The sequence below is a fragment of the Octopus bimaculoides genome, chromosome 5 (genome assembly GCF_046866305.1).
Source record: "Octopus bimaculoides isolate indiv1 chromosome 5, ASM4686630v1, whole genome shotgun sequence".
Classification (NCBI taxonomy): domain Eukaryota; kingdom Metazoa; phylum Mollusca; class Cephalopoda; order Octopoda; family Octopodidae; genus Octopus; species Octopus bimaculoides.
Window position 1 is genome coordinate 107,517,802 of NC_142932.1, and position 23,573 is coordinate 107,541,374.

At 34.3% G+C, this 23,573-nt stretch overlaps 2 protein-coding genes across 2 annotated transcripts in view; one reads left to right on the plus strand and one right to left on the minus strand.

Moving 5' to 3' along the window:
- The window catches only part of LOC106883086 (heparan-alpha-glucosaminide N-acetyltransferase), a 43,582-nt gene extending 41,063 nt beyond the window's left edge, over positions 1–2,519 (plus strand). The window contains exon 17 of the mRNA XM_014933978.3: positions 555–2,519. Within this exon, the coding sequence (XP_014789464.1) occupies positions 555–730 (176 nt within the window). The 3' untranslated portion in view covers positions 731–2,519. The remainder of the gene's footprint in view (positions 1–554) is intronic.
- A 1,175-nt stretch (positions 2,520–3,694) lies between these two features.
- The window catches only part of LOC106883085 (lysosomal alpha-mannosidase), a 50,778-nt gene continuing 30,899 nt past the window's right edge, over positions 3,695–23,573 (minus strand). Inside the window, exons 15-26 of the mRNA XM_014933977.3 lie at positions 22,453–22,582; positions 19,668–19,744; positions 16,848–17,075; positions 15,276–15,394; positions 13,291–13,392; positions 11,643–11,730; positions 10,249–10,335; positions 9,725–9,815; positions 8,333–8,478; positions 7,290–7,436; positions 4,137–4,251; positions 3,695–3,960 (exon numbers count right to left, since the gene is read on the minus strand). Of these exons, the coding sequence (XP_014789463.1) occupies positions 3,869–3,960; positions 4,137–4,251; positions 7,290–7,436; positions 8,333–8,478; positions 9,725–9,815; positions 10,249–10,335; positions 11,643–11,730; positions 13,291–13,392; positions 15,276–15,394; positions 16,848–17,075; positions 19,668–19,744; positions 22,453–22,582 (1,422 nt within the window). The 3' untranslated portion in view covers positions 3,695–3,868. The remainder of the gene's footprint in view (positions 3,961–4,136; positions 4,252–7,289; positions 7,437–8,332; positions 8,479–9,724; positions 9,816–10,248; positions 10,336–11,642; positions 11,731–13,290; positions 13,393–15,275; positions 15,395–16,847; positions 17,076–19,667; positions 19,745–22,452; positions 22,583–23,573) is intronic.

Here is a 23,573-nt window from a genome sequence, read left to right on the forward strand (position 1 = left end):
CCATCTCTTCTCTGAATTTGGAGAACATAATTCAATATAACAAGATAATAATACTTATTGGTGTGGGGATGGAGGCACCAGAGCTGGTTAAGAAAACCTCAAATTGGATGGGTGTTTACTGTAAGCAATTTATTTCTTCAACATTCTGAGTTCAGTTGTCAACTCTGATCTTATTTCTTTATTGCCCACAAGGGGCTAGACATAGAGGGAACAAACAAGGACTGACAAAGGGATTAAGTCGATTACATCAACCCCAGTGCGTAACTGGTACTTAATTTATCGACCCCGAAAGGATGAAAGGCAAAGTTGACCTCGGCGGAATTTGAACTCAGAATGTAACGGCAGACGAAATACCGCTATGCATTTCACCCGGCGTACTAACGTTACTGCCAGCTCATTTCCCCATATGTTTGATGCCGGTGCTAAATCAATTAATTATATTTCTCTTGTATAAAATTTGGTCTTGTTAAAAAAAAATGCAAGCCTTAATAGGAATCTATTACTTAAACTTACTGTAATTTTAATATTTATTTATGTATTTCTTTCTGTTGTAGGAATGAATGCTATAGTATTGTATATGGGCCACGAAGTTTTTGTTTGCAAATTCCCAGTATACTGGAAAATAGAAAGCAATCACCTATCTCATTACCTAATGAATTTATGGGGTGCAGCATTCTGGTTTATAATTGCTGCTTTTATGCATTACAAAGAACTATATTTCTCAGTCTAATCATGTTGGAACAATTCCTAGACATTTGATCCAAACTATATGAAGTGAGCTGATTTAATTTTTGTTTTTGTCTATTATTTTCTTTATTCTATAAAATACGCCATCTTGATCTAAAAACTTCTATATAATATGTGCATATTTTGTGTACTATGCAAATAATTAAAAGAATAATTATTTTAGAGTATCTTTTGTAGAATATGAAAAAAAAAATCCATTTTCAAGTGCTTTTTCTATTTAAAAAAAATTCTAAAAATAAACAAATTCAGAAATATTCAAATTACAAAAGATATTTTTTCATCAAATAATTTTTAAAAAATCATAAAACTATATTTGTTAGGCTTTCTTTCCTATACAAATATTGAATGTTTTATAATCATGCTATCATTGCATAAAATTATAATCTAAATGCCATATTGTATATAAGAACATCAGTAATTTTTAATTTGAAATATATTACTAAAAAGATTCTTCCAAGTGAGATCAGATTAAGTCCAAAGTTCACTATATTTAGATTTATGACATTGTGATGTGATGATTTTTATTTAAATCAGAAGAAAGATTGTCAACTTACTGATTAAACAAGCTTTGTGATGAATGTCACAATATAGTAACTATCAGACTAATTACTTGATTATTCTTCTGCTGCAGTGTTCAAGTTAATTTCCTCAGATGAACATATAGCTGTTTTATGACTAAGGTATTTTTTTAAACAATACACTAGGACTATTTTAATGAGTTTTAAGTTCAAATCCTGCCCTGGTTGACTTTGCCTTTCATCAATCCAGGAGTGAAAAGAAACAGAAAATCTAAGTGCCAAACAAGAAACAAAATTAATAGAATTGACTATACTCTTAAATGTGCTGCCCTAGCATTACCTTAGACTAATGGCTGAAACCTGTAAAAGAATAGGAACATTTCAGTTTTTCAATTATCAGTAATATTTACTGTTCTAACTATAAACATGAACTCAAACTCTAACCTAGAATCAGCTGTTACTTTATATATTTGATTGATTGGTCTCTCTTAGAAAAATTATGGTAATATTTTTTATTACACCTAACATAGTACTGCATGTACCATCATCATTCCAGTTTCATCTTGGGAGGATTTGAGTCCAACACTTGAAAGTTTTAAAAAAAAACATTCACTTATAGTATAACCATAAAGCTCCTTGCTGTTGTAGCGAGGAGCTTTAACGCAAATGATTTTTATTTACTCTTAGATGCACTATTTTAGATTTAAAGATACAAACCAATGAATTTTTTGGCCAATGACTTGCTACTTTTTTTTTTTTTCAAAACAATAATTCTGATGTATAAAATACATATTTCACTTAAACTTAAGTTTGATGTTTAAACTTAATTTGTCACAACAGTTCACTTGTGTTAAAAAATATATCTGAAAATTAGATTAGTTATTATTCAAAACAGGACAACTGGTCTATCATTGATTGCATCTTAAATACTTTACCTGTGATATATAAACTGAAATATTTATTTTTTATGTCTTCTCTTGAACACAAGGTTAAATACTTGTGCTCTTTTCTCAATTTGATTTATTATTAGGGCAAATTCTTTGTAAAAATTAATCAATTATTAAGTGCTTTGGAGATGTAACTGGTTTATATCACACAAATACTCAGTTATTATTATTATTATTAATGGGACTAAAAGTTTTAAACTTTATTTAAGCATCTGTTGCTTATGACATCCTTATATCATTTTCATGTTTACCCAGCTGTGCATGGAACTGTTACAATTTTTGCATATTAAAATATGATCAATTTTTATGTCAAATGTTTGAGTCTTCATTTAAAAAATTTTTTATTTATTTATTTACTTTTGTAAATGTTTACTTCGATTATTGGAACTTAGCAGCTGTCCAGTTGATTATTTTTTTTAACCATATTATATATTATATCATTTATATATCAATCTTAAAGTTTGATTATATTGCTTGTTGATATTTGAAGAATTCCCTTTCTACTGCCTCAAAATACTTTTATTTCCCACGTTTTCAAAACTAGTATTGTGTTTATCAAAAATGACAATGTGACATTTTTACAAAAAAAAAAAATAGGCGTAGGAGTGGCTGTGTGGTAAGTAGCTTGCTTACAAACCACATGGTCCCGGGTTCAGTCCCACTGCATGGCATCTTGGGCAAGTGTCTTCTACTATAGCCTCGGGCCGACCAAAGCCTTGTGAGTGGATTTGGTAGACGGAAACTGAAAGAAGCCTGTCGTATATATGTGTTTGTATGTCTGTGTTTGTCCCCCAACATCGGTTCGGCAAAAGAGACCGATAGAATAAGTACTAGGTTTCCAAAGAATAAGTCCTGGAGTCGATTTGCTCGACTAAAGGCGGTGCTCCAGCATGGCCACAGTCAGAAGACTGAAACAAGTAAAAGAGAATACTGGAAAGTTACATGTCTTTCCCCACCACTATTCTAGCATAGAATATTATGTATTACCTCAGTATTACATACATATTCCAACTTCTTTGTTCCAAACTTATGCATAACCTGGCCTCAATCTTGGACACCATCAAGCTACACAATAGCTTTCATTACATATTCAGTATTACAGCTTAATGCTTGAGTTTGAATTCAGAATGAACACTAGAATGATCATATCATCATCACTGAGCTTCCGTTGTCCATGCTGGTATGGGTTGGACAGTATGACCAGGGCTGTCAAGCTGGAGCACTGCACCAGATTCCCATCTGATTTGGCATGCTTTCTATGGTTGGATGCCTTTCCTAACACCAACCACTCCGAGGATATAATGGGTGCTTTTATGTGCCACCAGCATTTGCATGACATCAGTATCTGCCATGGCTGCTATTCCACTTGACTTAATGGGTTTTCTTGACATAATGCCAAAGGTTTCGGTCATTACCTCCATGAGACCCAAAAATAAAAAATAAAAATACTACACAAATAAAAAAATTATTGAATTCTTCATATTAAAAGTATAAAGATGTTGTTCATTTTAATTAAAATATAATGAAAAAAATTGCAATCTGCACAATCTGATGATTTTGGTGATAAGTAGTTAAGCAGAATAAAGAGAAAAAATAACTGAAAGACAGCTTTCTTCAGTTAGTTACACCATTACATTTTCAACTGAATTGTCATATTTAAAAGAAATTTCTTATTGTCACTGCCAGTGTTTTAATTTCCATTGGTGATAAGGTAATCTCAAGACCTTCTTGCTTCTTGAAATAATGATCTGAAATTGGATATAAAACTGTGATAGAATTTTAGGTAAAAATGAATTGAATTTGCTGATAATTTCAACAAGATACTGTAAGAAATAATAATTTTCAAATGGTTCTAATAATCTTATAGTTTGAGATTAGAATTAAACTAGTGTTAATTTATGCCAAAAAAATGTTAAATACTTACTGCTTGTATTGTCTCCATCAGCTTTCCATTTAAGACGATGTAAATCTGATAGGTTGAGATTAGCACCAAGAACTAATTCTTCAATGGCAGTAATGTTAAAGTGGATGAATAAATTCTGAAAAAACAACGAAAGATAAATATAAACAGATTTTCATTGAAAATATTCAAAGATAAAATTGAAAGAAATTTCCTTAATTAAAAGATGTATTCTTTCATAAGAAAGCATAATTAAATCCAAAGTCATTTCATATGAAAATTATCATTGGATTCATTGCACTTGCTAATAGTACTGTAAGGAAAATTATTTCTAGATCATTTACATAAAAGGCCCCTGTACCAGTGACATGTAAAAGACACTATACTCTGGAGAGGTTGGCATTACAAAGGGCATCCAGTTATAGAAACCAAGCTGGAGACTGGTACAGCTCTCTGGCTTACCAGATTCCAGTCAAACTGTCTAACACATGCCTGCATGGAGAACAGATGTGAAATAATGATGATGTATTAAATTTTTAGTGTCCCTTTTTCCATGCTCGAATATTTGACATAAACTGATGAGCCAGAGGATTGTGTCAAGTTCCAATGCCAGGTTTGGCATGATTTATACAACTGGATACCCTTCCTAATACCAACCACTTCAGAGTGCACTGTGTACTTTTATCATGGCACCAGCACTGGTGAGATCACCAAGTACTCACAAGGTAGGATCCCTCAACTAAGATAGGTATAGCATTGATGGATATCTATCCCCTTTCAAGGTTTGTTGACATCAAAAGGTAAAATATCAGTTAATTTTATACTGCACATATATCTAATGTCTTACATAGATTAATTTGGTCAAGCAAGAATGTAAGCTACTAACATGCCAAGACTGTAGCTTAGTTTTGATACAAATTCAATTCATAATGCCCTTAGTACTATCTTGAATATCACATTTCAGAACCCACATCCTCTTAACCATATTTCTGACCAAAATACACCCCTCATGAGTTTCAATTAAATTCTAAAATAATCATGAATTTAGACTAGTCTCATTAAACACCTGTAACTTTTTTATTTATCAACATACTAATGTAATATTTGGAACATAATTAAAGAAAGGGTTCTTAATCAATTCTATTGCATAATTTTTGTCTGAAAGTTCTCCACGTACTGGTGGGGGGTGTACTGCTAGTGTCTCTCACATGTAAATATTGGTTCAGCTTCACGAATCGTACTTGTTCATAATACTGGAAATGTATTCATCGCCAAAAGGTTCCTGATCGCTCCAGTAATTTGTTATTCTGGGTAACTGTCTAATAATAATATTTATAGCAAAAAATGCCCGTATTTCATCTACAGTTGCAGGAAACCACAAGCTATCTTTTTTTTCCGGTTTGTTTACATTCAGCGTAACGGTTTGTTTCCGCAGTAATCATTTCAAACAAGCATGAAAAAGAAGTCTAAAGGTTTCGCTTCCTGAGAAAGACTATGGGTACACCCTGTTTCCTCAGAAAAATTGTTAATAAAAATATTTTTTAAATCTTTTTCTGGTGTAAAATCATCCTCGCTGTCGCCGTCGCTGCTTTCAGAATCGCTGATTTCAGTTTTGGATACAGAAATATCCGATTCATTATCGTTCACCACGTGCTTTTGTAGCTCATTCATTCTTTTCTTCGATATCTCCATATCTTCTGTTGAAAAACCTTCAAATTTGGAATCACTGCTTGATAGCATGAAACTCCTCTCCATCTTCAAAGTTGAAAAAAATTAACACCGCAAAAAATGTGGAAAAAAATCTTCCAAAATTCACTGAGTTCAAATATCATGCCAAACAATGTCAGAGACAATAACTCAACTGTTTGCAAAGTGAAATCAGGTGTTTTAACGAATGTACTAACGAGATTTGGGTTTAAATAACAATGGGTACGCTTGGCCGGCTAAGTCTTATGAACCAAAAAATTTTTCGGCCGGCTACGGCCGGGTTAGTAACAAAAGGGTTAAATACTGAGTCTTTGTAGCAAGTTAAAACATGCTATGTATATATATATATGTGTGATATATTCAATTCCTGTTTCTAACACTGTCAATGATTGCTATAAAAAATTTCTAACACAATATCAGCACAAGAGAGGGACCCCTCTGCCTCTTCTCCCATACTTGAAATTTCACTCTAATTCAGATTTGAAACTGCCTCATGAAGTTCCTACATAACCAGTACATATATATATTTTTTTTAATCTATTTAAGCCTTAATTCAAAACAGCAATTTAATATCAGTTGCATATTTACAAATTGATAAAATCAAAGATTCAAAATTTTTCTTGACAAAGATACCCCACTTTTAAATTACAGGATATTCTAAGTTTTGTTAATGATATATAGGTGCAGGCATGAGTATGTGGTTAAGGTGTTCACTTCTCAACATGGTTTGGGGTTCAGTTCCATTGCACTGCACTTTGGGCAAATGTCTTGTTCTATAGCTTTCTAAAGCCTTGTGAGTGGATTTGGCTGACAAAAACTGAAAGCAGCTTGTTATATATATGTGTGTTTGTGTCTCCTTGTCTTGACATCACATGATAAGTTTTAAATGAGCATCACTGTCATACAAGCAGTGTCAATGTTTCCAATCTTCTGTAGAAACACGTCTGGTCAAAGGGAAATATTATATTAGTTGGAGACAGTTGAGGTCTTGTTGACAGGAAGGACATCTTGCCCTAGAAAATCTAACCTTAACAAATTCCATCCAACTTGTGCAAGCATGGAAAAGTGGACATTAAAATCATATAAGTGTGGGTGTGTGTCTTCATGTTATTGCTCTTCTGGTTATTTCTAAACTCCTATATATTAAAGAATTAATATAACATTTTCAAACAGTGTAACCAGTAAAATGTTTTTTGTCTTCTTTCACTTCCAAAGATATTGGAATTTCCTTTTTGCTTATCTTCTTGTCTAACTAAACTAATGCATTCAAATAACACAAAAGCACTAAAAAAAAAAGTCATATTAGCCACTGTTCTTCGATACCCATTGAACTCTTAACATATTGTCCCCAGAGTACCATCAACACGCATTAAGCAATCATGTTTTGTTAATTATAAAAATAAAATATAAAGTTAAATGGAATTTTAATGTAAAATCCTTAAATTAATAAATGCAACAAAGTATAATTACCTTTAGTGATACTGTCACAGGTTTTGAAAATGTGCTTTCGTCTTTCTCAAAGACATGTTCTAGACGAAGTAGTAATGTATCCTTACCCCATTGCTGTAGAGTTAATAAGTTCACATTACCAGGAAGACTGCTCTTCATAGCTGCCCACTAAAATGATACAAAAATTCTTATTACTGTTGTTATTTGTGTCAGTCAAATATGTAACACTCAGAAGTTTCGTGAAAGTTGAGTATGTAGTAAAGGTGTTAGAAATATCTGAATTGATAGTGAGAAGTAAATCTGTAAAACTGATCAAAAAGAAGGTACTTTTGAGTCAGAAATACACCTGGTATTTGGTATAAATATTTCTGGTATAATCTGAGAAGTGGTTAGATACCAAGATTTAGATCAAGTGAGAAAAGTATAATGCTTGGTCTAGTAAAAAAAAATATGTGGTCAGCTAATGTTTTATGAACAGTATTAACTAGTATGAAGATCAGTTAGAAAGACAAGTAAACTCTGATAGTATACACAAAGAGCATCGATGTTGCAAGTAAATTACTACCGCAATATCCTATGTATGTATGTATATATATATATATATATATATCTCATCATCATCATCATCATCGTTTAACGTCCGCTTTCCAGCTAGCATGGGTTGGACGATTTGACTGAGGACTGGTGCAAAAAAAGGGTTTTGTATGATCATGTATAGAGGAATATATTATTTAAAAGAGTTCCAACTCTGTCTGTTTTTTATGTTTTATTTATATTCTTATAAAATTAATGTGGGATATCTGTCAGACAGGACCTTGATGACTGCCATGAGGCAGGAAAGTATACTAGTCCTTATATATTTAATATATTCAATAAGACATTCAATACTTCATTTCATTTTACTATTTATATTATATATTCCATATCCCACATTAATTTTATAAGAATATAAATAAAACATAAAAAACAGACTGAGTTGGAACTCTTTTAAATCGTATATATATATATATATATATATATATATATATATATAACAAGATACACTATTTTGAAAATAAACTTACATCTGTGTTGAATTTAGCTTTCCAGTCCTTTGGTGTCATTCTCAGTTCAGCAAAAGCTATTGTTGGATGTAAGAAGTTCTCAATAGCCTGTTGCCTGTGGAAAATTGTGGAGTTTCCTTTTGTGTCAACATACAGATGATGTTTCCCTGGAATTATAAAATTCAAAGATTTTAAGAGCCACAAATCATGATCATTGTTTTAATATCTGTTTTTCTATGCTGATATGGGTTGGATAGATCTGCCATTCAGCATATCAACATTCATCTCGATCTTCTGGGCCAACAGGAAAGTCTCTACATGTTTAGGACCTACTAGAAGTAACAACCAAATTTCTCTCATAATATCTTCAAAATGGAAAGGACACAGAGAATGTGGTGCACTGTCTAGTGGAATAGATGGGATGGCTATAGTAAGAACGTCTTTGACTACAAGTCTGCTGGATCAGAAATGTCCTAGGGCTAAATAAGATTTTTATCTGAGGCTGAGCATCTTGAGGCTTGACCTAATTGCTTCTCATCTCTTAGGTCTTCCACTTGTGACTACTTTTTACTGACAGCACATTTTTTTTAACAAGCTGTGTTGATAATATCATATTTACAACTTAGGAATTCTCTAATCCAAATCATCATTGTGAAGTGATTGATGACAATATTTTATAATCCATTAACCCTTTTGTTACTGTATTTATTTTCAGATGCTCTGCGTTTCTTTCAATTACTTTAAATATAACAAAGAATTTAGTAAAATAACTTAGTTATCATTCAGCTAGTGTTAGGAACATAAATTATGACTAAGGTTTGGTGGAAGATTTTAATTCAAAACTTATGAAAACAAGACATTTTTACTCAGAGCCAAAGCTGGTTTCAGTCAGGTTGGTAACGAAAGGGTTAAGGCAGCAATCTGGCAGAATTATTAGCATGCTGGGCAGAATACCTAGTGGCATCTCATTCGTCTTTATGTTCTGAATTCAAATTCTGCCAAAGCTAACTTTGCCTTTCATCCTTTCAGCTTTGATAAAATAAGTACCAGTTGAGCATTAGGGTCACTGTAATCAACTGACCCCTCCCCCGAAATTGCTAGCCTTGTGCCAAAATTTGAAACTAATATTTTATAAGCCATTAAAGAATTGTTAGTCCTTTATTAACTTTCTTATCTCAGAATTCACAGCAACAGTATTTGAAAACCAGTTACTTATCTAACTAAATGCAGTTTTATTTCTGTTACACAAAGTTTGCAAATGCTACAGTTTTTGATTTTATATAAAAACTATCAAGTCTACTAATATCTTCGTTTACTACATTCGTTTAAAAAAGAACAGAAGGCAATGTTTAACAGTGGATTCTTACAAAAATGTAACATTGAAATGCATTTATCAACTGTATAGGTACATACCTCGAATTATCAGACCATGTCCATCAGCGCCAGTTTCGTTTAAGGGTTCACCAACACCTCTACCATCATCATACAAAAGACGACGATGTAACTATAAAAAAGGGAAAAGTTATTACCTCATTATGAACATACCTTCTAAGTTTTTTTTGTTTTTAAGAAAAAACTAAGTCAATACTGTCACAAGTCTTTTTCACTTAAATATTGTTGGCAACATAACAATTCTTTAAACTTCTTCCATTTACTTCAAAATCAGCTGTTATACTTTTAAAATATTAGTTCTTTTACAAATCCACTTAATTACAAATAAAGTTTCAAATGGCTTAAATAAATACCACATATGTTTTTAATGAAAGTGAGTTATTTATATGGTATACCAAATTTTCAAGACACTGGTTTACTATACCTGACATTCAAGCACAGAAATGTAGTTTACAAAGGATACAGCCATCAGTAATATAATATCAAAAAAGCATTATATTTCAAAACCTGATAAAAAAAGATACAATTTCTTTAAGTAAACATACCATAAGTTCAACATGTCCATCTCTTAAACTGCTGCCTCCTTGAGAACGGTCAGTCAGAACAGTGAACTGAACATCTTTCATGACATCCTAGAAAAGACAACACAATTTTGTATTCAATAATTTCAGTTGCTTGGTTTGTAAAAGATCTGAAGCAACAAATGATTAAATTCAATTATTATATGCATATGATGCCATACAAGTTGAACTTGTAGCAAATGCTCTATTATAAAGAAAGAGGATACTTGATCCCAAACTGGAACTATGTTCCTAAATCAATCCTAAGTTTTCCCATGGATTACACAACATAACACAGCAAAACAGGTAGTTTGAAAATAGAAAATATGTATATAAAACTTTTTATACAAATATCTAATTGAATACATGTGTGATAATATATTTTGTAAGTAATACTAAAAATATTTAACCTTGCTTATACATATATAAACTAAAAATATTCCTTTCACAGAACTTTATTCAGCAGATTATGTATTCAAGTATGAGCAGTAATCTACAAGTTGCACATGTATGTGCTTAAAGATGTGTATCTATGCTTGGAATAATTCCGTCTTTGCCACTGGCCTGGAGTCACATCCTGATCACACATGATCTTTCAGTACACTTTATATCTTAAAACAACACCAATGAAGGTTTCCTGAGAACAATGTCACAATATTATTTGTCAATTTCTTAAGCTTTTCTCTGGGTTGCTTTCCAGGACTATTTCCTTGAGAAGCACTGTCTCCAAAAGTTCCATACACATACAGAATTGAAAAAAGCATTTTTTTGGCAAACTCTTATTTTCTTATGCTGATACTCTTGTAACACTCAGTGAATGACATGAGGTGCCTTGTAGCTAAAAGCAGCTAAGTCCTTTGGAATAACCATCAACCATAAAAAGACTAAAGTCATCTATCAACCAAAATACAAAAGCTTTTTATAGACCTTATTTCCATATCTGCCGCCAAATTTCTTGCTAGCCATACTTTGAAAGGAATTTTAGAGAACCAACATTCTGGGAAGGAAGACTTGAGCATAGTAGTTAATATGGGGCCTATGCATATGTGGTTACAGTGTGGATGACAAGAAGAGGGAGAGACAGGTGAGTCATAAGTGTCTGGCTGAAGATGGCACAAGACCAATCAACCCTGAGGATCAGAGACAACTGTGATATAGCAAAATATATAGAGAGAGGAGAAAACATCTGTGAAATGTTTTGGAGTGACTTAATACCATTCAGTCCTTATGCCTACTGAGAATTGCCTATATCTCTGCTTAGGCACTAGCATCAAATCTTGATATGAATTTCTTGATCTAGTTACCAAAATGCAAACACATACTCATTTAAAGACAAAGAGTTAACCAAAAAATGAGATTAACAATTTTCCATGACTTACTTTGATGAATATCTTGGTGTTGACAGGATAATAATTGCCAGCAATAGGTTCAGAATTTTTTAGAGTCCAGGTAGGTCGGTAATTAAGTCTGCAGTGAAAATAAAATATATTAAAAATAATAAAGGAATTCTCTTTATTAATTCATTAATGTACTTTGTTTTTTTTCCCATAACCCTACATACATGAAATAATGTACCAGTTATATTATAGCAATTATCAAAGAAAAATATTACTACCATTAGTGCACACATCTCTGTCCACTCTCACCCTCCTCTTCCATTCCCATATAGGAACTGGATGTCCTTAATTACATGTAGTTGGTATTTGAAAGTCAAGTTTATTAAAAGAAAATAGCCGATCAGGTTACTTGACCTGATCATGTAACCACAGAAATTTCTGTGTAGATTCAACTATGGAAAGCTGGCTTTTGTAGTATGGACGAATGCATAAGATAAGAAAGAATTACCTTTAAAATATCTAACAGAATACCAACAAATACATTTTTTTAAATAAAACAGATGAATCTCAACATACGCACATATAGTATTGCTTTCACATATGGGGTAACACTATTGCTGCACACACAGACATGCTCAACCTCATCCAGAAAAGGGTCACCTGACTGACTGCAATAAAATCACTCACAGATATACTCCAACTTCTGCTCCACAAGTGTTCTGTCTCCTTTCTCTGCCTTTCCTACCACTGCTATAATGATCTCTGATCCTTGGAACTGGGTGGGTGCTTGCCACCTCCCTACAGGTATGCTCATCTCTTTTCCTCTCATCATCCATGTGATGTCCAACCCTAGGCGTCATTCTTTCCTTCCCAGAACATCTGCCCTCTGAAATTATTACCATGCTCATGTCTTTCCTGCAGATATTGGCTTCTCAAAAATTCAAAATGAGCATAAATAGCATCAATTTTATTGGTATAAAAGAGCTTGCAAAGACCACAGGTACAGCCCCTTCCTCCAGCAAGTGAAAAGGAAAAAAAAACATGCACACACACGTGTGTGTGAATCTTGTTTCCTTCACTCCCCATCCCAAACTGATATCCACTGCATTCACCTCGATCTCCATCTCTAATCATCTGTTACTCTTTCCACACTCTTACAAACTTACCAACCTACTCACCCTTTTATGGTGCGCTGTCTCTGTTCTATCTTTCATAATTACCTTATATTTTGAGAATATGCCCTCACTGCCTCTCTCTCTCTCTTTCTTTTTCTTCTTTCTCTCTTTCCAGTTAGAAAAGCCATGCATCTCCTTTTCAGTAAGACATTTGTTCCTGGTTTAGAGGAGACTTGGTTACTATTTCTAACAGAGTGAGTTACCTTGTTGACTTGCTTTCCTTTCTTTTAATGTAACATGAATGCAAATTAATAGCAATGATATTGTTAGGATTCCAGTCAAAACTATGAGTATTTTATTTAGCAAGTAGAGTTAGAGTAAACATTTAATTATCTACAGTAAATATTTGGACAGAATGTATTAAGAGTCTGATTGGTAATCCCACAGTATATAGTTATTATAGTGAATATTTGTCACCAAACTAAACATTTGGTAGGTCATAGAAAATACTTAATCACATAATAAAAAGGAAAAGAGTAAATATTGAAGATACATTAAAAATGTCTAGTACTCACTTTCTCTCCATAATTTGTCTTCCATTTGCATCAGTATAGAACAAGTTGTTTGTCTTAAGATTAGTTTGATATGAAACAACTATTTCTTTTCCTTTATTGTCACTGTAAACAAATGTTATAAGAATTAGGTGGAGATAGACTAAATAAATGGTGAATGTAAGAGAAAATAAAAACAAATTTAAAAGCTATCACCAAAATACAACTGTTAAAATCTGTTACGTACAACAGAAGCAGTATTAGAAGATGACAGCCATCTATCTATCAGACTTAATGTAAAGACATCATGAAATGCAAATTAACTGTGGTGCTATGTTTAAGAACATAATTTATTGGAGGCTGATGAAAATCATCCATGAGAGGCTGGTTCCACATAAAGAGCACTGGTGATGGTGCCACATAAAAAGCACAGGTGCTGGTTCCACATAAAAAGCACTGATGATGGGGCCATGTAAAAAGCACTAGTGATGGTTCCACATAAAAAGCACTAGTGATGGTTCCACATAAAAAGCACTGGTGATGGGGCCATGTAAAAAGCACAGGTGCTGGTTCCACATAAAAAGCACAGGTGCTGGTTCCACATAAAAAGCACTGGTGATGGTGCCATGTAAAAAGCACTGGTGATGGGGCCATGTAGAAAGCACTGGTGATGGTGCCACATAATAAGCACTGGTGCTGGTGTCATATAAAAACCATTGGGGCTGGTGTCACATAAAATGCACCAGTACACTTTGTAAAGTGGTTGACTTTAGAAAGGGCATCCAGCTGTAGTAACCAAGCCAAAATAGACTGGAACCTGGTGTGGACCCTGGTTTGCTAGTTCCTGTCAAGCCATCCAACCCATGCCAGCATGGAAAACAGACGTTAAATGATGATGAGGATTTAATACCACATTAAATTTGTCTTTCACAATGTATTTGCATTAATATGACAACAGTTAAAGTTATCAAATAATGGGATCACTCTGCTAAGAGTAGGGTTTGGAGGATACTTTAGTTTTGTCAAAGACATAACAGGTTCTGTAGTGCTAGTGCCACAAACAAAAATGCCCTCAGTACACTCTGTAAAGTGGTTGGCAATAAGAAAACAACACAAATCAAGCCAAAAATGAACCTTATTAGTGAGATATGGTTCCCCAATGCATCTAAAAGAGTAGAAAAGACTCATCTAATCTATGCCAATTACACTCTCAGAGTGGTTGGCATTACGAAGGGCATCCAACCCTTTGAAACCATGCCAAATCAGACTGGAGTCTGGTGCAGACCCTCACATTACCAGCCCTGGTCAAGCTGTCCAACCCATGGACAACAGATATTAAATGATGATGATGTCTATGTTTTTTGTTTCTTTCAATTTACTGGCATTTTTTTTATCAAAGTAGCATATATGAAATAAATGGCTCATGGGAGTAGTTCAAACTATGCATAGAAATGGTAGGACATAAAAGTTCAGTCCAGAATTAGGACAAGTAAAAGTACACTAGGACTCTATCCTCAGATCTTTCCTCTTCTTTATATTTAGATCACAACACAGGCCTCTGACCTACCTAATCATGTCAAGCTGTCCAGTCCATGACAGTATGCAAAACCGACACTAAATAATAACGATTATTGTGATTATTATTTCAGAAAAAAAAAAATCCAAAACATTTTTAATGTTGTTATTTCTTCTAAATTAGCATCATCATCATCATCATCATCATCGTTTAACGTCTGCTTTCCATGCTAGCATGGGTTGGACGATTTGACTGAGGACTGGTGAAAACCAGATGGCTACACCAGGCTCCAATCTGATTTGGCAGAGTTTCTACAGCTGGATGCTCTTCCTAACGCCAACCACTCAGAGAGTGTAGTGGGTGCTTTTACATGCCACCGGCATGAAGGCCAGTCAGTGGGTACTGGCAACGGGGCCAGTCAGGGGGTACTGAGGAAATGAATATGAAAAAAATCCCTTGTAATGAATAAACTTTTATAAATAGAATTCCTCACTGAATGGGGATTGATCCAGCAGTCCATTCAACTTCGGCAAAATTGTTAGATTTATATAGTCGTATAACTTGAGTAATCCAAGGGCAGAATACTTGATGAACTTCTTGAACAAGTGGTCCCTGTAAAAAGAAAATCATTCTGGAAGAATTAAATCAACATAACTTTCAATTAATATAATCTAACAATAACTTTATCTTGATTTCTCAGAAATCAAAGGAGTCGATAAGCAAAAAATGGTTGAGAACCACCGATCTAAAGAGAGAAGGTGTTTGCTGATGATGAGAAACAACAGCAATCAGATATTCACATTCTGCCAGAATATATTAAGAATAAATAGATACATTATTGTTTGGATTTTCATTGTTCTACATGCACCTCATGAATTATTATCATTCACAAATGAATGAGTGAGTGCGAATGTGTGTGTGTGTGTGTGTGTGTGTGTGTGAAAGAGAGAAAATGTCAGTGTATTTGCATTCATGCATGTTTTTGTGTCTCTTACTGCCTAGTAACTGGTATTAATTTATTTGTGCCCTTATGACTTAGCAATTCAGCAAAAAAAGACTAACAGAATACGTGCCAGACTTAATATAGTACTGGGATCAATTTGATTGACTAAACCCAGAATGAAACAAGTATAAGAATGAAAGAATACGATAAAGGAAAGGTTATTATTTGAAAATAAAACAATATTAGCATAGTTGAGATGTCTCATCCATAAGAATATCTTGTTAATTCTCCCAAGCCTTCTTTTCTATAGAGTTTGGCGTTGTAAAGCAAAAATTATGTACATGAATACCTTCTTCAACACATAAAGCCACCTGCCCCTCTCTCAAATATATTTCTTTTCCTTGCTTTGCAAGTTACTCAGTAACCTTGCTTGTGCTGGTATCACTCAAAAAGCATTTCCAGTACACACAGCAAAGTAGATGATACTCTGAATGGCATCCAGTCATAGGAACCATGCCAAAGCTGACAGTGCAGCCTGATGCTCTGCAGCTCATTGGATCCAGTCAAACTACCCAACCCATGTCTACATAGAAAATGGACAATAACCAATGATCTGATGTTTTTGACTTGTAACATATGAAATATTATTGATGAAGCCATTTTCGGAAAGGAAGAAAATTCAAAACATGTTGAAAGTTATTTCCACCAAATTTGCAAAAGTTATGAAATGAATATCTTTTATCTTTTACTTGTTTCAGTCATTAGACTGTGGCCACACTGGGGCATCACCTTGAAGGATTTTAGTTGAATGAATCAACCCCAGTGCCTTTTTTCTTTAAAGCCTGTGTTTGAAGGTCATGCTTCACCACCTCATCTCATGTCTTCCTAGGTCTATCTCTTCCACAGGTTCCTTCCACAATTAGGGATAACTAGTTAAAAACTTGTCCCAGCCCCTGATCTGATATCAAGACTATATCAAATCAACAACACCAAATAGGTGATGCCAAAACGGCTCTACTAAAACATCTCATACCTACATCCGTACTCTCCAAGCACTCTGTGTTTATATAAATGTCTCATGCATAAGAATCCATCTAAGGAATTTATTGAAATGTAACTTACTTTTACTATGTGACTCTTCACAGGCATCAAGTAATTCACACTAGATGGTGTGTTGTTTAAAGGTCTGAAAATATAATTGTTGGAAGCTTGAGTATTAGTGTCGGAGTTGTTACCAGGATGGCCAATATAATAATAATAATCCTGTGCCACAGATGCTGATACCTTACTTTCAAGGTTGGAAATTCCTTGCATACGACCAGTTTTTCCATTGAAACTAATTGAGATTTTCTGTTAAGAGAAAAATTTGGAAAAAAAAATCTTCAAATGTGAATAGTTTTAAAATAACAAAGCAACAACAAAGATAATCATATTATAAAAATAACAATTATAAAATCTATCCATCCATCTTCACCTGCTATTCCTGAGAAAGTGGTCCTCCATTGGGTCCTATCAGTAGCAAAATTTTCAATCACTAATGGTTGTTCCCTCTGGATCCATTTTAGGGTCCTGGGAGATGCATCTTTTGTACTCCCACCCAGCATCTCCCAGAACAAGTTGCAGGCTTTTTGCTGAATGTATGGTATTGGGTGAAGACTGCAATATATTTTTCAAACACACCTCTCTACCTAAGACCTGAGCAAATCTTTTGTTAACCTGCACAACTGATGAAGCAGTGTGCTTACTCTTTCAAAACCTTCATATTGCAACATGTGGTGGTCTTATTTGTGCCAGTCATTAAACTGGTGTTAGTGCTAAAACCACAATAATTATAAAATCAACAGTTAATAAATAAATAACTTACAACCTAAAGGCTTTTGTCTCATTAAACTGGTCAGTAAAAGGTAACGACATAAATGGTAGAGGGCCAGACTAAAAGGACCACCAAGAATTTGTGTTCCCCAAAACTGTGTACCTCAAAATGTTTAAATCTTGATGAAGTCACCACTGCTTCTTTTTTATTACTTTGAGGTCAATAAACAAAATATCTCTAGTACACTGAAGTAAATTTGCTTGAATACAACTTTGTGCCAACTATTACAACAACACTATTTAAAGCAGAAGGTTAAACTACAGGTCGTACACTAGTTTATTATATTTCCCGGCATTTTCTGTTCACATTTCAACAGCCTTTACTTAAATTTTTGTTCTTCTGAGGTCAATGAAATTGGTACTTATTAAGTAGTGTACTCAAACAAATTGACTTTATTCATCCCCAGTAATTTATTTTCTTTTTACTTGCTGGGTCTGGCTTATTCAGTTGGCAAAAATTAGTTGTATCTGAAATTCAAAGGACAAGCTTTGTCACATTTTGTGTCATGCTGAATCTCCCTGAAAATTATGTTAACCCTTTAAGTTCAAGTGTGGCTTATTGACACAAAATGCTTTCTTCCACAGAGGACAGGTGTGGCTTATTGACACACTGCTAAATTCTGAAGAAGACAAGCGTGGTATATAAGCCACATTTCCATTATAAGCTATTTGATTGATTATTATCTTGTATTTTTTAGCCTTTTTTTGCATCCCGCACAAAAAGACTTGCTATTTATACCCAGCCTTAAAGGGTTAAAGGTACAAGTGTTTGTGGAGTGCTCAGCCACTTGCACATTATTTTCATGAACAGGGTGTTCTGTTGATCAGATCAACTACAACCCTTGTCGTTACTACCCAAGGAATGCCCAGTAAAATTTTATTTTATTTTTACTTGTTGGGGCTGGAGGATGGTGCAGTGCTCATGGCCTTCCCAGATCTTCTTAGTCCAGTGAGATTGATGTATATATTCATTTCACCTATCAAATTGAAAATGTTATGTACCACCCACCATTCACCAATGGGTTGTTGTGTCACCACATCACAAGTGCACAAAGTGAGTGAAGAGAACTAGTTCAACTAGAAACTGAGTCATCGCTTTTTTATCTTTCTACTTCCTTATCAAAACATTTATAAAGTACCTTGCAACATATCCAGCTCAGTTTTCTGGAAGTTTACTATCAGCCTTTAACACTCACACATTTAAAAATAAAATTTCAAAACAATATTAGTGAGAAAATAAATATCTAAAAAATGGTATGTAAATAGAAAACATAGCATTAACCCTTTAGCATTCAGATTACTCTGTTTAATGTAATGCTTCTTTATTCATATTGTTTTGAATCAATCATGCATTATCTTGAAGCTTCAAGATTTTGATGATGTGATTGTTTACTTCTGTAATGAAATTGTCAGCTGGATGTGAGAGGCCACATATGGCCAGTCTGAACATAAACTAGGTAGAATATTTGGGCTGGATATGGCCAGTTTAAATGCTAAAGGGTTAAAGTTATTTGTCCACAATTTTTTATATTTTTCACATAGCTCAGCTATAGAAAGTAAGACAATGCAGATGGTTGTTTATAAGGCCTCTGTGACTGGTTAAAGATGGAAGAAAAAGACAACAAGAAAAAACATGATTCACTTTACACGAGTGAATCTATTATCTGTTGATTCAAGACCTTCAAATGTTTGCAACAGATTGGACCTCTCTTAAAACACCCAAGTACCTGACGGTGGTGACAGATTCAATCTACCACAAAAACAGGGTAACAGAGACATTTATGTATTGCTTTCAGTGGTTATTAAGTAAACATAGTCAATTATCAGTCTATATGATTTTGTAAAATGGGACAGTGTATAATCTCAAATCATTGTCTTATTACTCAAGGGTATCATCATCCTATATTTTCCAATATAGGAGACCCTAGTTCTTGTTCATATATTTTTATAAAAATATAGATTCAATAGAGCATTTCAGATTTGTTCAAGAATTGGATATCTAGTTAGGTTACTAATCATAATTAAGGAAATTTCATGAGAGGTACAAAAAGAAAATTATAATATATTTACATCATTTTTGATCTCAAAGTCTTTACCCAGATCTACAGGAATTATTTGTGATAAGGTATTCTGAGTGACATAATCACCTATAAAAATATAAAAGATAAAACATTTAATAATCAATTCGTTTCTTGTATCTAAGGTGTCTTATTTCATTATAATTTACAAAAATAAAAGTAAAGAAAAAATATTTTCCAAAATAATTAAGTTTTTGTTGTGTTAAGCTCCAGGTCGACTCTGATCAAAGATATTCAGCCATAATCAATCATTCTGAGTATTCATCCCCCCCCCCCACAATAGAGTGTAGATACACTATCAAATTATCTAATATGCCCTTTCCATTTTTCACAGAATGGTGTGTGATATAAGGGTGACATAGCTATCATTTTCAGCAGGTCGAGTGCCCACATACAAACTGATTCATAGTCATTAAGAGATTAAATAAAACAGGAAAATCCAGCACATATAAAATAGTGTAATGTGACTGCCATGGAATAAAAGTTACATTTCCAGTCACACACAAATACACACACACACACACACACATATGTTTGTGTGTGTGTGTGTGTGTGTGTGTGTGTGTGTGTGTGTGTGTGTGGAGGCGCAACGGCCCAGTGGTTAGAGCAGTGGTCCTGTGGTCGTAGGATTGCGGTTTCAATTCCCAGACCAGGGTTGTGAGTGTTTATTGAGTGAAAACACCTAAAGATCCATGAGACTCCAGCAGGGGGGGGGGGGTGAACTCTTTCACCATAACTTTCTCTCACTCTTTCTTCCTGCTTCTGTTGTACCTGTATTTCAAAGGGCTAGCCTTGACACACTCTGTGTCACGCTGAATCCCCCCCGAGAACTATGTTAATGGTACATGTGTCTGTGGAGTACTCAGCCAATTGCACGTTAATTTCACGAGCAGACTGTCCTGTTGACCGGATCAACTGGAACCCGCATCATCATAACTGACAGAGTGCCACGATGATATATATATATATATATATATATATATATATATATATATATATATATATACATACACACACACACACACACACACAAAATGATGATATATATATATATATATATATATGTATATATATATATATATATATATATATATATATATATATATATATATATATATATATTAACATTTAACATGTAACAGCTATCTCTGAAAAGTGCAGGGTTTCATAATTGGACTGTTACCTAACACTTTGTTGAATCCCCAACACAAAACTGATTGGTAAGATCAACCATAATGAATATATAATACTGTACACTTCAATTAATATAAATATATATATATATATATATATATCTTATATACACAGTGTTCAAGCTAAATTTTGATAATTTTTATGTCTCCTTTTTTCAAGAAGAGCTTAATGTATTGGTGAACAGTCAACAGTATCGGAGACCATAAAGATTAAAGTTGTAGTCGAGAAAGAAGTTAGCTGATATGGAGGGTTGGAAGCCATCTGAATATTTGAAAAGAATATTTGATGATTCACACCAGCTATCAAAATGCAGTCATCATGGTTGCTGCTCAATGCTCTGTGAACATTGTAAAAGCTGTGAGACATGACACAGACAGCCGCAACAGAGACTAAAATACCATGGCCAACAAGAAGGAACACAGCAGGTGTTCTGGCAGTGTCCACACACTAGAATTTGGGAGTAGCTGTTGGGAGAATTTCTATGACTTCACCCAATTTCTGGACTCCTAATCCCACCAGGTGTAATCCTATAGATTACTATGTGTGGGGCACAATTGAGAAAGACACCAACTACTCTGCCTGCAACACCAAGACCAAGCTGGTGGCTAAGATGAAGGAGATGTTCAAAGATTTTCCCAGGGACACAGTGAGGAATGCATGCACCAGGTTCTGGAACACTTTGATACCATGGCAGAAGATGAGCGAAGCTACTTTGAGTAAACTGTTATCTCCCAGCCCTAATCTAGGTAATATCTTCTGAAGTTTTTAAAATATTTTTGTTTTGGGATGGGATATTGGGTTCACTTTCTCTTTTATGCAAACTGCCAAATTTATGCTCAAATACCCTCTGCCCACCCACATGCGTGCATCTATATATCATCATCATCATCATCGTCGTCGTTTAATGTCCGCTTTCCATGCTGGCATGGGTTGGACGATTTGACTGAGGACTGGTGAAACTGGATGGCTACACCAGGCTCCAATCTGATTTGGCAGAGTTTCTACAGCTGGATGCCCTTCCTAACGCCAACCACTCAGAGAGAGTAGTGGGTGATTTTACGTGTCACCTGCATGAAGGCCAGTCAGGCGGTACTGGCAACGGCCACGCTCAAGATGGTGTATTTTATTTGCTACCCGCACAAGAGCCAGTCCAGGGGCATTGGCAACATATATATATATATATATATATATATATATATATATATATGTATATATATATATATATATATATATATAGAGAGAGAGAGAGAGAGAGAAAGATGACAGAATGTGTTCAGTTTCTATCTAACAAATTCACTGTCAAAGCATTGGTCAGTCTGATGCTATGGAGAATGTGCTTGCCAATGTGCCAAAAGTGAAGTGAACCTGAGACCATGTGATTAGAAACCAGTCTTCTTCACCTCATAGTCATACCCACACCTATAGAAATCCAAAACTAAATGCTGAAATGAATTTAGTGAAGCACTCTTATAATCTTATCCAACTCCATTTAGGAATGAGGAACTGGTTCAGGCACTTTCTTACCAACAATAAAAGAGATAAATATTTTCACCACAAAAAAGTAGAGTTTGTATCCAACTTACTTGTAGTCATTTGCACAAAATAAGTTGCAAAGCCTAAAGGCTGGATCTTTACTTCGAAAATCAATGTGTTCTGTGCTTTAGATCGTCTCCGTTCTGGAATTCTTTTAGTTGAAGAACTGATGGCTATAACCTAGAAATATATTTATTTTCTGATAAACATATTTTAAAACAATATAAAAAGCATTAATATTTATAGTTTTAGGCTAATTCTGCTCTTACCCAGTTGCACTATAACTCTTTTAGTAACTTACATAACCAGGTCCATCAATTTCATACCTCTGTAGTTTCCTGTCTCTTCTTTGCTCTTGTACCAGTTAACAATGATACTTCTAAGCCTGTTGTTGGCTGTGACACTTTCCTGTACTAACTGACTATGCAAGTAGCTTATGTTGCCAGATATTTTTAGCATCTCATCATAATGATTCAGCCGCATCCCCTGCCTTCATATCCTTAATCATTCTATCTACCATGCTCTAGTCAACTTCAATGGCTGGTCCCTTTGTTAGATTTACTTAGAATAGCTATCTCTCTCCATTGCATTTTGCTCATTCAACAATGTCTTACTACAGCACTTCTTTGCCTTTTACTTTTCAGCATTGGCAAGAGCCAATGAACCAATATCATTCCAAATACGCTTCTCCCCAATGATATCTCAATTTTCAGATGTACACCATCTTGCAACCTGGAAACTCATCATACCTCTGATCTTCTCTTTGCAAACTTTGTGCAAACCTTTTACCTTCTGTTTCTTCCCAAGCTATATATACAAGTGCTTTACTTTCTCTTGTGGCTACTTAGTATTGCTCTCTGCAGCTCCCTTTCTTCCATTTTTACCAATCCTGTCTCTTAGCTTTTATAGCTGTATCTACAGTGTTATTCTACCTTCCACCTAAGTGACCTTCCATCTGACTATGACCTTGCACTCACCACAGATCTTGTTTGTAGCTGACAGGAAATTGTCTCACAGAAAATGTCGGTTTTCCATTATGCTATAAGTCAGTCTCTCCACTTCCCACTCATCATAAGTGTCAGCTAAAACTTCTCTGAATCTACAAGTGGCTGAGCACTATATCAACTTCTATGTTTTCTTTCTCCAAACTCATTTGTCTTTGAGGCCATCT